At 62.8% G+C, this 15355-nt stretch overlaps 2 protein-coding genes across 8 annotated transcripts; one reads left to right on the forward strand and one right to left on the reverse strand.

The window, feature by feature from the left end:
- Nucleotides 1-1456: 1456 nt before the first annotated feature.
- On the reverse strand, nucleotides 1457-7008 carry KMT5C (lysine methyltransferase 5C). Its single transcript, XM_029074188.1, is given in 10 exon segments — nucleotides 1457-2354; nucleotides 2356-2728; nucleotides 2938-3137; nucleotides 3313-3449; nucleotides 3637-3656; nucleotides 3892-4055; nucleotides 4319-4428; nucleotides 4981-5146; nucleotides 5754-5899; nucleotides 6983-7008. Coding segments are annotated over 9 exon segments (1386 nt in total). The 5' UTR covers nucleotides 5864-5899; nucleotides 6983-7008; the 3' UTR covers nucleotides 1457-2248.
- Nucleotides 7009-9115: 2107 nt separating this feature from the next.
- On the forward strand, nucleotides 9116-15276 carry TMEM150B (transmembrane protein 150B). 7 transcript variants are annotated; one of them, XM_029074196.2, is made up of 8 exons: nucleotides 9116-9491; nucleotides 12158-12238; nucleotides 12809-12889; nucleotides 13367-13426; nucleotides 13785-13852; nucleotides 14033-14100; nucleotides 14418-14601; nucleotides 14773-15276. In XM_029074196.2, exons 3-8 carry the CDS (start codon nucleotides 12822-12824, stop codon nucleotides 14976-14978), a joined length of 654 nt encoding a protein of 217 aa, XP_028930029.1. In that variant the 5' UTR covers nucleotides 9116-9491; nucleotides 12158-12238; nucleotides 12809-12821; the 3' UTR covers nucleotides 14979-15276. The 7 variants fall into 7 exon arrangements, with proteins under 7 accessions (XP_028930029.1, XP_028930022.1, XP_028930026.1 ...); XM_029074189.2 differs by having other exon boundaries at nucleotides 9122-9491; nucleotides 14033-14160; XM_029074193.2 differs by having other exon boundaries at nucleotides 9122-9349; nucleotides 14033-14160.
- Nucleotides 15277-15355: the final 79 nt, after the last annotated feature.

Below are 15355 nucleotides of genomic sequence, written 5' to 3' on the forward strand. Positions count from 1 at the left end.
CTACATGGGGCTCCCGGTCTAGGTATGAAGGAGTAGGACATAATCCCCATTTTTACAAATGAGGAAACTGAGGCCCAGAAGAGTGCTGAAGGTCACACAGCTGACAAGTGGCAGAGCTGGGATTAGAACCCAGGACTTCTGACTCCCAGGCCACTGCTCTTTCCACTAGGCCATGCTGCATCAAATGCCAACCTTAGTCGGCACCAACGTTCTCATAAGGTAAAAATTATATATAGGGATTGGTTCCTCAACTGTACCTTGGCCAAAACGACCCCAGGTTGAGCATCCAGAGAGGTGAGTAATATGTCCACGTGTGTCCTTTGTGTTCACGGTATTTGGTGTCTGTTAAGTGCTTACCATGTGCCAGAAACTGTACTAAGCACTAGGGTGGATACAAGCTAGTCAGATTGGAGAGAGTTCATCCCCCACGTGGGCGCAGTCTTAATTCCCATTTTACAAATAAGCGAACTGAAGCAGGGGGAAGCGAAGTGACCTGTCCAGGGACAAGTGGCGGACCCAGAATTAGAACCCAGGTCCTCTGACTCTCAAGCCTGTGCTCTTTCCACTAAGCTACGCTGCCTCCCTTTCAAATCACTTCCCCGTCCGGCTCCCGGGAGCCCCCGCTCACAAATAGCGTAACGGGATCGGGGGTATAAAGTCGAGAACGGTATCTCAAGCAGCAGGACGGCCTAGTGGAAAGAGCTCTGGCCTGGGAGTCAGAGGAGCGGGGTTCTAATCTCAGCTCTGCCAACCGCTTGCTGGGTGATCTTGGGCAAGTCACTTACTCTGTGCCTCAGTTTCCTCATTTGTAAAATAGGGATTAAATACCTGTTCTCCCACCCTCTTAGAATGTGAGCCTTTTAGGGGGTAGGGATTGTGTCCATTCTGATGATCTGGCACCCTCCCCAGAGCTTAAAACAGCGCTTGACACAAAGTAAGCCTTTAATGAATGATATTTAAGCGCTTACCCTGTGCCAGGCACTGTACTAAGCGCCGGGTTGGATACGAGCAAATCGGGATGAACGCAGTCCCCGTCCCACGCGGGGCTCAGTCTCGATCCCCATTTTACAGAGGAGGTACCTGAGGCCCAGGGAAGGTCACTGGCAGCAGCAGATAAGCGCTTATCATTTATTATCATCATCGTCACCGACGTGTTGTAAAACTGAGATGGGGAGGTAAATTTAGGGACGTTGTAAGTGACTTTCACTTTAATTGGGAATATCTGTAGTGGAGGACTTCCAGTGTTCGGTTCTGGTTCCACGAAGATAACCATCCCACCAGGGGCTACAGATGGATCGAGACCCCCGGCCCCTCTCCCCCAGGGAGGAAGAGGCGGACGGACAGAGGTCAGGAAGGTGAGGGAAGGCCCGTTTGATGGGCCTCGTTTTACCCGAGCTCAGTGACGAGGCAGTCCTCGGCCCCATCCCTCAATAACGGCTCACGCACGACTCACGGGTTCAGGCCAAAGGGAACTTTATAAAAAAAGGATTTCAAACTTCCTGTTGTGCCCTCCTCCCCCGGCCACCTCACGTTTAGCACCGGCGACCCAGGGGCCGCTCTCCAAGGGGCGGGGAGGGAACCAAGGCGCACCGGGGATGGGGGCCGAGGCCCTTCCCCTCTGACCCGAGGAGGGAGATAGACACAAGCATTCCTTTACGCACACAAACAACTGCATTCGCTCCAACGTACTGCAAAGAGTTAGAAAAACAAGCCACCCTAGCCCCACTCATCCCCGTACACACACACAGACACACACACTTTCTGTCTGCGATCCTGAGGGTGCTCATGAACCCCGAATCCCCAAATCCTGCATTTTGAGCGACCCGGGGGCCGGAAGGGAAGGCCGGGCCTCTTCCAGTCCCATCCCAAACAGTCGCCGGATAAGGTGGGGGGAGGGGGGAGGAAGGAGCCAGGTGAGCTTGGTCTCCTCACACCCCCTCCGCACTTATGGCTTTGCGCCCTCGAGGGGCTGAGGCAAGAGTGGTGTGGTGGGGAAAAGGGGGGCTGTCAGCTCCCCGCTGGTTTGAGGGAGGACACCTGGGTCCCTGAGGGGAGTGGAGGGCGGAGGAGGGCGGGGGTAGAGCTAGGAGTCTGGACCGGGGTGGGAGGGAAGTCTCTGAAATGGGCAAGCCCCCCTCCTCCTGAACCTCCTGACCTTCCCCGGCGAATTCCCTGCTGATCTGAGGAGGACGGGGAGGGGCCTGGGGAAGAGAGAGAGAGTTGGGGCACGGGCCCTTTCCCCCCGGCCTCAGTGGGTCTCCTCAGTCGGCGTGAGGGCCAGGGTCCCATCGCTGAGGACCAGGCGGAGCCGCTTGGACGGGGAAAAGGGGGCGAAGGCCACAGTCCGTTTCGGGGGGGGCGGGAGGCAGCCGGGGACGGGGGGCGGCCCCGCTCAGGTCCACCCGCACCACGCGGGGGAGCCCGTACCGCCGGGCCCAGTGCCAGTCCTGGCGGGGGGGCACCGGCGCCGCCGGGAGGCGGCGGGGCAGGGCCCGGGCCAGAGCTACGACCGGCTCGCCCCGCAGGCGGCACCGAGGCCCGCAGCCCCCCCAGGGGTGGAGGGCCACCGTCAGGGGCCGCAGGGAAGGCGGGCGAGGGCCGGCGGATCGGCGGGGCGGGCGGCGGCGGGGCCGCGGGGAGGGCCGAGGCCAGGGCAGCCACTGGAGCCAGAGGGAGGCCGCGGCGGCCGGGCGGCCGAGGGGCGGGACCCGCAGCGGGTGGCAGGCGGCTGAAGGAAGAGACACGGACAGACACGCACACGGACGGGGACGGAGAAAGGCAGCGTCAGAGGTGGAGCGGCTGCGGGACCTGGGGAGGCCTGGGGAGAGGGTGGGCCGGAGAGACGGTGGGGGGCGGGGGGACGGGAAGGGCCAGGGAGGGCGTCGGGGAAGGCCGGGGGATGAGCTGAGGAGCGGGGTGCCTGAGAGGGGCCCTTACCACAGAGCAGGTCCCGATGCAAGGGGTAGGGGCAGCCCCGGGCTTTGCCCCCGGGCCCCGCCCTGCCCTGCCGGTTCCGCCGCAGCCGCCGCTCCGTCTCCCGCAGCTGATACTTCTCCGGGGCGGGCGAAGCCGGGGCCGGGGTCGGGGCCGCCGCCGGCGGGGCCTTCTGCTGCAGCCGGAAAGCCCCTTCCCCCTTCCTGGAGAGGGAGGCCGCGGCGTGTGTCAAAGGGGCCCGCGCCCCCCGCCCCTCCACCCCGCCGTCTCCCTTCGGCGGCTCCCCCGGCTCCATCGTCTCTCCCCTGCTCCCTCCGGGTGCCGTCCGCTCCCCGCGGCCCCCCCACCCCGAACCGGCCCCCCGGGCTCCACCCCGACCTCTCACAGGTGGAGCACTCGCACAGCTCGTTCTGCTCCCCGAAGAAGCTGTCGCTGTAGAAACACGTCACCTCCTCGCCCGGCTCGATGTCTCGCAGAACCTTGACGCAGGCGGCGTTCCCGTCCGAGGGCACAAACTAGGGGGGGCGGGGGGATGACACGGTGCCTCCGGACTCTGCTCTGGAGGACGGAGGGGCTCTGGGCACCCTCTACGCCTCTCCGCAGCATCCTTCTGGGGCCGACGGTCACCCCTCCCTCCCCCGGCCCCGGCCGCTCCCCCCGCAGCCCCCCGACCCGGCTGCCGCCCCTGCCCTTGGGCCTTACCTTACAGTTGGGTCTACAGTCTGGGTGCCCCGGGGGATGGGAGGAAGCCAGAGGGAGAGAAAAGAAGCCGGGTGAGGAGAGGCCGCTGGGCCGGGGCCGGGGCGGGGAGGCATCCTGTCTGCGACCCGGGGGACGAGGCGTGGGGCGGTACGGGGGGCACAGACGGACACCTTCCTCGGTCAGGGAAGGCGGCGGGTCCCTGCCGGGAGTGGGGCCCGGGGCCACAGAGGTAGGGGTGTGGAGTCCCGCCCTCACCGTGGTTGATGAAGGCAGCGGGGCCCAGCCAGAGGCGGGTGCTACGCTTGCGGGTGGAGTACATGACGCTGAAGTCGTTCTCTCCGGCCCGCAGAAGCTCCTCGTCGGCCTCCCTCAGCTCCGCGATGCAGCCCACCAGCAGCTCCAGCTTCTCGTGCTTCTTCCTGGTCACCGTGGCGGGGGCGAGGGAGGACAGTGGGAGGACGGCGGGGAGGGCGAAGACCCCCGGGAGCCCCGGGCCTCCCCCCGGCCCGGCCACACCGCCACAGACGGAGAAGACTCTGCCTCCCATCAGCCCAGGGGGCGGGGACCAGACCCCCCCGGCATCCCCAGCGGAGAACAAAGCCGAAGGGTAGAGGCCGCGGGAGCCGCCATCCTCCTCCCCGCCTCGGGCCGCCCCCGTCCGAGCCGGTGCCGGCCTCCCTACCAGGCTCGGGTGGAGACCACCTTGGCCCCGTTGGTTTCCAGAGAATAGCGGGTGCACGGAAGAATGGTGAACCCACTCTCGGGTAGGAAGGCGCGGAGGTAGCGGTAGATCTGTGGGAAATTGACAAGCACGGTGGGGTTCATTCGGCGCTTACTCTGTGCCGAGCACCGGAGCAGATGGGAGTTTACCAGGTCGGACACGGCCCCCGTCCCAAGGGGGCTCACGGTCCGAACGGAAGGGAGAAGAGGTATCGAATCCCCATTTTACAGACGAGAAAACGGAGGCCCGGAGCAGCCCAGAGACTTGCCCAAGGCCACGCGGCCGGCGAGTGGCGGAGCCGGGACGATAATGATAAAGATGGCGCTTACGATGTGCCAAGCGCCGTTCTAAGCACTGGCGTAGATACAGGTTAATCAGGTTGAATTCAGTCCCCGTCCCACAGGGGGTTCACACTCTTATCCCCATTTTACAGATGAGGGAACTGGGATCCCGAAAAGTGAAGTGACTTGCCCAACGTCACGTAGCAGGCGAGTGGCGGAGCCGGGATTAGAACCCAGGTCCTTCTGATTCCCAGGCCCGGGCTCTATCCACTAAACCATGCTATTTCCCAGGTGAGAACCCCAGGACCCCGGACCGCCAGGCCCAGGCGGCGCGGCACTCACGTGAGCCTTGAGGGACACCTCCTGCTGCCGCCTCCGGCTCTGGAAGTAGTGAGCCCTCCAGCCGCCGAGCGTCAGGGCGCGGTAGGCCGCCTCCAGGTCTCGCTGCTTCCGGAAGGCCTCCAGCGCCGAGCGCAGATGATGCTGCCGTCGCAGGGCCGGCACCGGGCTGGGGGGAGAAGAGGACCGGGTCCGGGGTGACCCGGGGCCTCCCCGCCACCCCGGCCACCCAAGCCGGGCCCTCCCGCCTCCTCCCCGGCCCTCTCCCCGAGTCCCCCCTTCCGCCTTCCGGCACTTCTCACCCGACTTAGCTCCGCCGCCTGCACCCCCAAAGGAGAGCCCTCCCCGGGACCCGGCAGACCCAGGGATTTCACCGACACCAGCCTCCGGGGGGGACCGGCCGGCCCCGAACTAACCCCGCTTCGCTCGGCCCGAAACGGCTCGGGGCGGCGGCATGGGGGGAGAATCCTCTCCCGGTCTCCAAACTTGATTCCGAAGCACTCGTGCCCGTATCCATCATTCATTTACATTAACGTCCGTCTCCACCTCTAGACTGTAAACTCCTTGTGGACGGGGAATGTGTCTGTTATACTGCACTCTCCCAAGCGCTCGGTACAGCGCTCAATAAATACGGCCGGTTGATCGATTCCCACGGACCAGGCTCAGGCCTAACAGAGAACTCCCCCTCCCCTCCTTTTCTCTTTCCGTCCCCGCTCTCCCGTCCGCTCCCTCTCTTCCCTCCCGTCTGCCGCCCACCGAGAGGGCGGCCCACCCACCTGACGTTCATCTTGTGGGTCCGGAAACCCAGGTAGGGGTCGAGGACGAGGCTGGTGGCCAGGTCGTCGTTCTCACACAGCTCTCGGGCCGTCACCCTTTCCGCCCCCATTGCGCCGCCTGGACCATGCTGCTTCCCCGGGCTGTCCTGGGAGGAGAGGAACGAGCGGGAAGGAGTTGGAGGCGGGGGCATCGGGGGCTAAAGGGGCAGGGGGTGAGGCCATGGGAAGGCCAGGCAGTGACACCCCCCGGCCTGAATTTCTCTGGAGGATCTGGGTCACTGGCGGCTCTTGCTCCGGACAGCTGAGGGGCTGGGGGATTCCGGAGCCCCAGGGTTCCCTCTCCCTCTTCGCCCGCCCAGACCCAGCTCCCCGGAGGAGGGGACGGGGAGGGGACAGCGGGTTAATTGGTTGAGTGGGATGGGGGGGGGTGGCACTGGGGACTCGAGCCCCCTGGGCTCCCCGGAGGGGACGGTGGGATAACTGGCTGAATGGGATGGGGGAGGAGGGTGGCACTGGGGACTCCTGGGGTCCCCTCCCCCAGCCCCCAGGAGGGGGGACGGGGAGGGGACAGTGGGTTAATTGGCTGAGTGGGATGGGGGGTGGCACTGGGGACTCGAGCCCCCTGGGGTCCCCTCCCCACCCCCCCGGGGGGGACAGTGGGTTAACTGGCCGAGTGGGATGGGGGGAGGGGGGTGACACTGGGGACCGAGCCCCCTGGGGTCCCCTCCCCCAGCCCCCAGGAGGGGGACCGGGGAGGGGACAGCGGGTTGGGGGCTGGGGGAGGGGCGCTGGGGCCTCCTTGCTCCCTGAACCGGTGGCCACCTGACCCCCGGGCTCGGGCATCACCCCCCACCCCGCCCCGGGACCCCGCATTCGGGCAGGGGTCGGGGTGGTCCCGGGACGGGGGGAGGGGGGAGGGGAGGAGCCCGGGCACCTGCTCCCTCCCCGCGGCATCGCCCAGGCGGGGAGGGGGCGGGGCCCGGGAGAGGACAAAGAGGGAGGGGGAGACAGAGACGACGAGACCCCGAGAGACACGGGGGGGGAGGGGGAGGGAGAGACACGGAGGGGAGGGGCGAGGGGGGCGGGGCTGGGAGAGGGGGCAGCGGGGGGGCGGGGCAGGCTGCCCCAAGGGGCCACGCGGGAGACCAAGGAAAACGGGGGCCACCCCGGGGGCCGGGGGGCGAGGTCAGAGGTCACGGCCCGAAGCCCCGCCCCTCCCGGACACTCACCCACAGCCGTTGCTCCCGCTCCCGCCGCCGCCGCCGCTCCCCGCTCCAGGTGGCACTGGCCCGGCCCCGGCCGCCCGAGCTGTCGCCCCTTCCCCGGAGGGCCGGCCGGGCCCCGCCCCCTTCCCCACCGAAGCCTCCTATTGGTCGCCCTGCACGCCGCTCCGCCGTTACCATGACGCCCCCCGGGCCCGCCACCTCCCCATTGGCTGCACGCCGGGCCTCCCTCCCCGCCCCCGCCGGGGTCGTCCCGCTAGCGCCGTTGCCATGAGGACGAGGCCCGCCCCCTCCGAGCGCCGCTCGGGCTTCCTATTGGCCCACCGCTCTGCCCATCAGCGGCCGGCCGAAGGGGCGGGGCGGGCCGCCTTTCCACGCTCGCAGTTGATTGGTCGGGGCCCAGCTGTCGCCGTTTTTCATTGGTCCGTAAGGCCGCCCTTCACCGTGGCGGGGCGGAGTCCGGCCCCTCCTCAAAGGACGGGGAGAGGGACGGCGAGGTGCGCGCGCACCTACTCTCTGAGGCGGCCGCCTCTGACTAGAAATCATTCATTCATTCGCTTATATTTACTGAGCGCTTACTGTGGGCAAAGCACTCTCCTAAGCGCTTGGGAGAGAGTACGGTACAAGAATAAACCGCCATATTCCCTGCCCACAAAGCCCAAAGTTCACAGACACTCTCCTGAGACTGTAACCTCGCTGTGGGCAGGGAATGGGAATAATAATGATGGCACGCGTTAAGCGCTTCCTATGTGCCAAGCACTGTTCTAAGCGCTGGGGGAGAAACAGGGTCATCGGGTGGTCCCCCGTGGGACCCCAGTCTTCATCCCCATTTTACAGATGAGGGAACTGAGGCCCAGAGAAGTGACTTGCCCAAAGTCACCCAGCTGACAAGTGGCAGAGCTGGGATTAGACTTCCCAAGCGTTTAGTACGGTGCTCTGCCCACAGTAAGCGCTCAATAAATACGATTGAATGAGTGAATGTGTCTGTTTATTGTTGTAATGTGCTCTCCCAAGCACTTGGTACGGTGCTCTGCCCACAGTAAGCGCTCAATAAATACGATTGAATGAATGAATGAATGTTCATTTTTATTGTTGTGGTGTGCTCTCCCAAGCGCTTAGAACGGTGCTCTGCCCACAGTAAGCGCTCAATAAATACGATTGAATGAATGAATATGTCTGTTTATTGTTGTAATGTGCTCTCCCAAATGCTTAGTACGGTGCTCTGCCCACAGTAAGTGCTCAATAAATACGATTGAATGAATGAATGACTGTTCATACGATTGAATGAATGAATGACTGTTCATGTTTATTGTTGTGGTGTGCTCTCCCAAGCGCTTAGTACGGTGCTCTGCCCACAGTAAGCGCTCAATAAATACGATTGAACGAATGAATGAATGTTCATGCTTATTGTTGTGGTGTGCTCTCCCAAGTGCTTAGTACGGTGCTCTGCCCATGGTAAGCGCTCAATAAATACGATTGAATGAATGAATGTGTCTGTTTATTGTTGTGCTCTCCCAAGCGCTTAGTATGGTGCTCTGCCCACAGTAAGCGCTCAATAAATACGATTGAAAGAATGAATGTTCATGTTTATTGTTGTGGCGTGCTCTCCCAAGCGCTTAGTACGGTGCTCTGCCCACAGTAAGCGCTCAATAAATATGATTGAATGAATGAATGGGTCTGTTTATTGTTGTGGCGTGCTCTCCCAACTGCTTAGTACAGAGCTCTGCACTCAGGAAATACGAATGGATGAATGACTGAGTGAAATCCTCTCTTGAGATGCTTTCGATTTCATAAGGGCTTCAAAAGGCTGCAAGGGCTTCTCTTCCTTCTAGACTGTTAGCCGGTTGTTGGGTAGGGATTGTCTCTATCTGGGGCCGAATTGTATTTTCCAAGGACTTAGTACAGTGCTCTGCACCCAGTAAGCGCTCAGTGAATACGATCGAAGGAATGAATGAACGAAAAGGCCTCGGCAAGGATGTAATTCCCTGAGCCAAGGAGAAAATGGGGGGAGCGAAGGGGGGGAAGGCCCCTCCCCTCCCGATTCCATTCACTCCCACTCTCCCCCTCTCCCAGCTGCTTCCACCCCCAGCCTCCTATCCCGTCATTAGTACATGTTTGCTTAGTTGGCTTAAGGTTTCATCTGCTGCTTCTTCCCTTTCCTTCTTTGGGAGAAGACAGGAGGTCAGGGAGGCTGGGCAACAAGGCTTAGGAAGAGGAAGCTGTAAGGGTCGAGGCCAGAGAGGGATTACGCAAACTCCACATCTCCAGGTCCCTCCCTCCGGGGAAATCCAAACGCTTATAAAGCAGAAAAAAGGGATGGGGACTCCTGGGTTCCACACTCCTCCCCACGTAATGTGGGCCAGAGAGACCAAGGTGAGGACTTGTATTGCTGAGGGGAGTGAGGCGAGGAGAGCCAGGGGCTGAGAGGGCAGATGCTCGGGTTCCTGAAAGAAATGGGGGCCGAGGTGGATGAGAGCTGAGTGTCGAGGAATAGGACTCCCGAGTGCTCCAGGAGGTAAGGGGCTGGGGGGCGGGGGGGTCTTACCCTTGGAGGGGAGCTGCGAGGGTGGGGTGCCTGAGCCCCTAAAGGCTTGAGGAGTTGAGGGGAGGCAGAGGCAGGGGCTTGAGGGTGGGGTGCCCGAAATCTCTGAAGCTAGGGGAGTTGAGAGGTGGCAGAGTTAGGGGTTGGGAGCAGGGCGCCTGACCCCTGAAGAGAGTCGCGGGGGTGAGGGATGGAGTGAGATGCCTGAGCATCCCCGAGGCTAGAAAAGCTGAGGGGTGGCAGAGGCAAAGGCTGGGAGCCAGGGATCCGGGGAGTGAGGGGCGGAGAACTGGAAGTTCCACGGCAGAATCCCTGAAGAAGCAAGCTCGAGTAGGGGGCCGGAATGGCGGTCAGGGGATCAGGTCACCCTCCGGGTGGCCGAAGGAAGCGAAGGATTAGGACTGGACATCTGGGATGCCGGACCGTGGCGGCCGAAGGCCAGAGGCCGGATTCTCTGGGTTTGGGAATGGGAGAGGAGAGAAGAGAGCTAAGGCTCGGGTCTCTGAGAGGAACGGGGGGGACTGTGGGGAGGGATGAGGCAGGAGCTGACACTCCCTGTGGGGAGGGGGGAGCGATGGGTTGGGGCCCCTAATTTGTCCTTTAGGGGAAGTGATTGCTCCACTTCCGGTGGGGTGGTGAGGGACCAGTGGGTTGGGGCTCCTCTCCCCTCTCATTCCCACAGACTCTGCTTCCTCCATAAAGACATTTCTTTGCTCTGACTCCATTCCTGGAACTTTAGCTCCTCTCCCTTCCTTGTCTCTGCTTCCTTGACTCCATCATGTGATCCCTAACTCCATCAAGCTAACCCCCTCTCTGGCCAACGTCCACCGGGGAGATGGCTCCCTTCTCACCGGAGTTGGGCCCTACATCTCCAGGACGGAGACCACAGGCGGGACAGGAGGTGAGAGAGATGGGGACCGATGGCCAGTGTACTAATTAACAACTATGGTATTCGTCACGAGCTTTCTGTGTGCCAAGCACTGTACCGAGCACCGGGGTGGATCCGAGATCATCAGGCCGGACACAGTCCTTGACCCACATGAGCTCACGGCTTACGGAGGAGGGACGACGGGGATTAAATCTCCGTTTTACGAGAGAGGAAAGCGAGGCACGGTGACTTGCCCAAGGTCCCTCAGCGGGCACGGGGCAGGGCCGGAACGAGAACCCAGTTCCCCCGACTCCCACGCCCGTGCTCTATTTGTCTGTTGCGGTATCTGTACTAACCACCGCGGTGAGTCCGAGCAAATCCAGTTGGACACAGTCCCTGTCCCACGTGGGGCTCATAGTCTCAATTCCCATTTTACAGATGAGCTAACTGAGGCCCAGAGAAGTGGGATGACTTACCCAAAGACACTAGGCCACGCTGTAGACTGTGCCCGTGGAGGATGGGGGCATAAGCGACTCTGTCATCACAGGTTGACCAAAACGAAATCATCTCCCCTCTGACCCCTTCCACCGTGAGAGAGGGGAAAGCTCTCACAGGCCAGCCCGGCATCCTGGGAGGGGCCCGGAAAGTTGACAGTCATTAGGAAGTCGATGATTTAATTACCTCTGTTGGGGGTGGGGACAGAGCCCCTCCCCACCAATTCTGACCCGAGGGAAGGCTGGGGCCCATCCACCTTTAGGGGCTGAAAGCCAGCTGGGGGAGAGTCCTTAAGGGTGCCAAAGGGGGGTCGTCGGGGTTGAAAGCCCATCCAGCCGCAGCCCTCGGAGGAGGACCCGAGAGGACAATGGGCCGGGGGTCGGGGCTGAATGCGGAGAGTGTGTGCATGACAAAGGTCGCCGGGCTATAACTGAGAGGGGGAGGGCAGGGCCCGGCTCCCTCGGCCCCCTCGCCCTGCCCTGCTCGCGGCTGCTGCTCGGGGGGTCTGTCCGGGCCACGCTGTGCATGGTAAGTCTGCTTCTTCCCTCCTAACACGACGCTCTCCCTAGCCGGCCGCTCTCACCGACGGCCCCCCAGTCCAGCCGAGGGTTGGGGAGGGGGGTCCCCTCCTCCGGGTAAGAGGTTCTTCACCCAGGAAGCGGGAAAAGGGGAGCTCAGAGAGAGAAAGAGGCAGGGACAGGTGGAGGGAGCATGAGACGCAAAGAAACGCATCGAGAAGGTAGCATTTGTTAATAATACCGGTGGTAATTGAGTGCTTACTGTGTGCCTAGCGCTGTACTCGGCGCTGGGGTAAATGCAGGATAATTAAGCCGTGATTATCATCATTATGGACATAGCCCCCCATCCACATAGGGCTCACCGTCTAAGGAGGAGGGAGTGGGGTAATTCCCATTTTTACAGGTGAGGAAACTGAGGCCCAGAGCGGTTAAGGGATTGGCCCAAGATTACCCAGCAGACAAGTGGCAGGGCGGGGATGGGAGCCCAGGCCCTCCGGGCTCTTTGCCACTTAGGCAACACTGCTTCGTTAAGTGCTTACTCTGTGTCCGGCCATTAAGCCCTGGGGTAGATCGGAGATAATCACATCTCTACACGCCCCAACCCCCAAGGGGTTACAAGGTCAGAGCGGGAAGGAGAACAACGAATCCCCAGTTCACATGCTGAAAGAGCTGAGTGACTTGCCCAAGGTCACCCAGCAGACAAGTGGCAGACGGAGGATTAGAACCTCTAACTCCCAGGGCCATGTTCTTTCCACCAGGCCACGCTGCTTCTCGGAAAGAGAGAACGAGAAAGAACCTGGAAAGCAGTGAGCAGTGGAGCCGTGAGAGAGTTGGAGAAGGTGCGATTGTTTAGGGAGAGGGTGGGGAAACAGGAGATAGAGAAGGCCTGGCTCCCCTCATTGATCTCTGCCTTCGGAGAGGGTGAGGGTGGGCCTTCTGCCCCCTTTAACCTGCTCTCCCCTGCCCAGGGTCCTGGCTGCGCCTGGAGGGGTGAGGCGGACAGGCAGGGCTGGGTGGGGGAGCAAGCCAGAGATGCCTCTCAAGGGCAGGGAAGAGATGTCCGGGGAGAGCCGTGGGGGAGGGCAGGAGACTTTCACCCCTGGGGAGAGGACTGGGGAGGGGGATCAGCCTTCCGAGGGAAGTTTAGGTCTCTGGAAGATGGGACTGGGGGAGTGATTTAGGGCCCAGTCCTGCCTTTGCCTCAGGAAAAGATCCAGCCCCTCCCTCAGCCTCCCCTACCTGACCCCACCCTCCCCCAACCCTCCGCACCTGGGTCCAACTCCCACCTGTCCTTCCAGCTCCCCGGCCCCGACCACGCAGTGGAAGAGAGAAGCAGGGAGGGAGGGAAGGGATTGAGAGAAAAGGGGGTGCCCGAGCTGGGGACCCGTTCCATATCTTCTTTCCTACAGGGCCCCCCTGGGAATGTGGGGACGCTGGGCACTGCTCCCTGCCTTCCTGGCGGCCTGGGCCACGGTTGGAGTTTGGACTGTGTGAGTAGTCTGTGGCTGGCTGACTGACCGATCGACTGAACGGTGGAGGGCAAGAGGGGGAGTGGGAGGTAATCAATCAGTGGTATTTATTGAGTACTTTCTGTGTGCGGAGCACTGTACTAAGCACTTGGAAGAGTACAGTAGAGCTGGTAGACATGTTCAGGTGGTGGGCCCCCCTTCTGGGGCATGGGGAGAAGTGGGAGGTAAGATGTTGGGGGCCTCTGAAGGGAGCAGGGGTTGGGGGGGTGAGGAGGAGGGAGCTGGGGTTGAAGAGAGGGTTTTTTTTTTTTGGTGGGGGGAGCTGAGGGCAGGATCCCCACTGTTTTGACAACTGCCACAACTGTGGCGGGGCCTGGTTCTCTGCCCTCAGGGCCCAGACCGGCAAAGGCTCACTAGATGCAGAGGAGGCGGCCTTTTTGAGGGGGCTGGGCCCGTCAGTTTCCCCTCCCACTCTGCAATCTCCCTGCTCCTCTCCAGGTTTGCTCTTGCTGTGTCCAATAATTCAGTGAACCTCACGCGGGTGTTTCCCTACATCAGGTACGGCTCTGGGGACGTGGGGGGCCAGGGGTTTCCATCCTGGGTCCCAGAGGAAGAGGGGATGGGTGGCTAGAAGCTGACGGGAGCAGCATGTGGTGGGGCTGGGTGTGTGTTGGGGAGGAGCAGGGGGCCTGAGGCCTGGGATGGGGGTGGGCCTGGGGGTTGGAGGGGAGCAGGGGGCCTGGGTCCAAGACGGGGGGCCTGGGATGGGGCTGGAGTTGAGGGGACGGAGGGCAAGGGAGCCTGGGTCCCGTGATCGGGGGGGGGGGGGAGCGGCGGGCTGGGGTCCAGGGATGGGACTGGGGGCAGGGGCCTGGGTCCCAGGATGGGGCGTGTGATGCTCTCTCCTCCCCCACAGTCACTGCGGCTCCTTCCCCCCTCAGAGTTGCATCTTCAGTCAAATCCTGAACCTGGGTGCAGCCATGGGTGAGTCCCCCCCGACCCCCTCCCGCGGGGGGCTCCTCTGACACTCCCAGAGACGCCAGGTCCCTTGGGCCCCATCCTTCTCACAGCCTCCGCTCTCCCCGAGAACCCAGGCGCGTTAGTCCCCTCCGCCCCTCTGGCTCCCGGCCCCGGGCTTCAGCCCCTGCCCCCGCTCTTCTCCAGCTGGCACCATCTGCCTGTTACGGTACCATCAGCTCCAGGGCTGGGGGGCTCCCCCCGGCTGGAACCAGGTGAGTCTGGGGGCTGGACTGCTCTCGGCCCTGGGCACCTCTATCGTGGGCAACTTCCAGGTGAGTTTGGGGACCGACAGGAAAGGGGGGGTTGGAGTTCACCACCAGCACCCCTACCAGCCCTCACACCGGAGATGACCTCAAGCCACAGATCTGGCCCTGGGAGTTACAGCCCCCATCGCTTCGAGGGGACGGAGAGGTTGGGGGAGGGTGGCTTGGGTTCCCCCTCCCTGTCTCCCCGACCCAGGCCCAGCTGTCCTCCCCGTTTGGGGGCCTGGGGCCTTCTGACCCTGGGTGGCGGCGATTGATCTTTTCAGCAAACCCTCCAGCTCCCCACTCACCTGGTCGGGGCCTTCCTGGCCTTCGCCATCGGGCTCAGCTATTTCTGGCTACAGCTGTTTCTGGCTCGGAGGGTGAACTCTCAGCCCCTGCCCGGGGCGCCCTGGATCAGCCCGCTCCGCATCGCGCTTTGCGGCCTCTGCTCCAGCCTCATGGTGGCCAGTATCCTCCCGCCGAGGTGTGGCGCGGCGGGGTGTGGAGGGAGAGGGAAGACCGGAGTAGAGGGCAAGCGGGGTTGGGGGCTGCCGGGCCGGCAAGGCGGGCAGGGTCCGGGGGAGCTCTGTCACGATCCCCATCTGTGGCTTATGCCCCTTGACCTGTCGCGTGGCGCAGTGGTCGTGCTGCACTTCTGGCCCCTGCGCTCGGCCGCGGCGGCCTGTGAGTGGGCCGTGGCCATGATCCTCTTTCTCCTGTTCGGCCTCTTTGCCGTGGACTTTGCCCAGCTGGGCAGCTGCTCCCTGCGGCTCCGGTCGGCCTCCCTGCACCTGACCCCGTCTCCGCCCGACCTCCAGCTTTCCATCCAGACCCTGCAGCTCTAGGCGGGGCCTGGGCGGGGGGTCCGGGGCGGTCTGCGCCGCCGGGCCTGGCCGGCGTGGGTTGCTCCGTGCCTGGGGCGGGGGGCCCTTCAAGCTGGACCGGTTGCTTGACCCTACCCCCACCCCCCCAGTCCCCTCCAACCTCCCATCCCCGAGCCCCGTCCCTGCCCACATCCCCTCCCCGAGGGCAGGATGGGGGCAGGAGAGGAGGCCGGCAGAGCCGGCCCCGCTCCAGCCCGATGGCCCTGCTGCCGGAGGACCGGGCGCATCCCGAAAGCCCCAATAAAGGTTTTATTTTGGAGACCGCTTCTCTGTTTCTGTGAAAAGCGGGACCAGAAGTTCAGGGCCAAGGGGCGTGAAGGTATGCTCACATTCCAAGC

This window comes from Ornithorhynchus anatinus, chromosome 10, assembly GCF_004115215.2.
Source record: "Ornithorhynchus anatinus isolate Pmale09 chromosome 10, mOrnAna1.pri.v4, whole genome shotgun sequence".
In the NCBI taxonomy this organism is placed as follows: domain Eukaryota; kingdom Metazoa; phylum Chordata; class Mammalia; order Monotremata; family Ornithorhynchidae; genus Ornithorhynchus; species Ornithorhynchus anatinus.

Excerpts from the sequence above, each read along its gene's own strand:
- TMEM150B (XM_029074189.2), top strand. The coding sequence starts at position 12,822 with ATGTGGGGACGCTGGGCACTGCTCCCTGCCTTCCTGGCGGCCTGGGCC. Across the intron at positions 12,890-13,366 it reads ACGGTTGGAGTTTGGACTGT|GTTTGCTCTTGCTGTGTCCA; the intron begins GTGAGTAGTCTG and ends GCTCCTCTCCAG. Across the intron at positions 14,602-14,772 it reads CTCCAGCCTCATGGTGGCCA|TGGTCGTGCTGCACTTCTGG; the intron begins GTATCCTCCCGC and ends CGCGTGGCGCAG.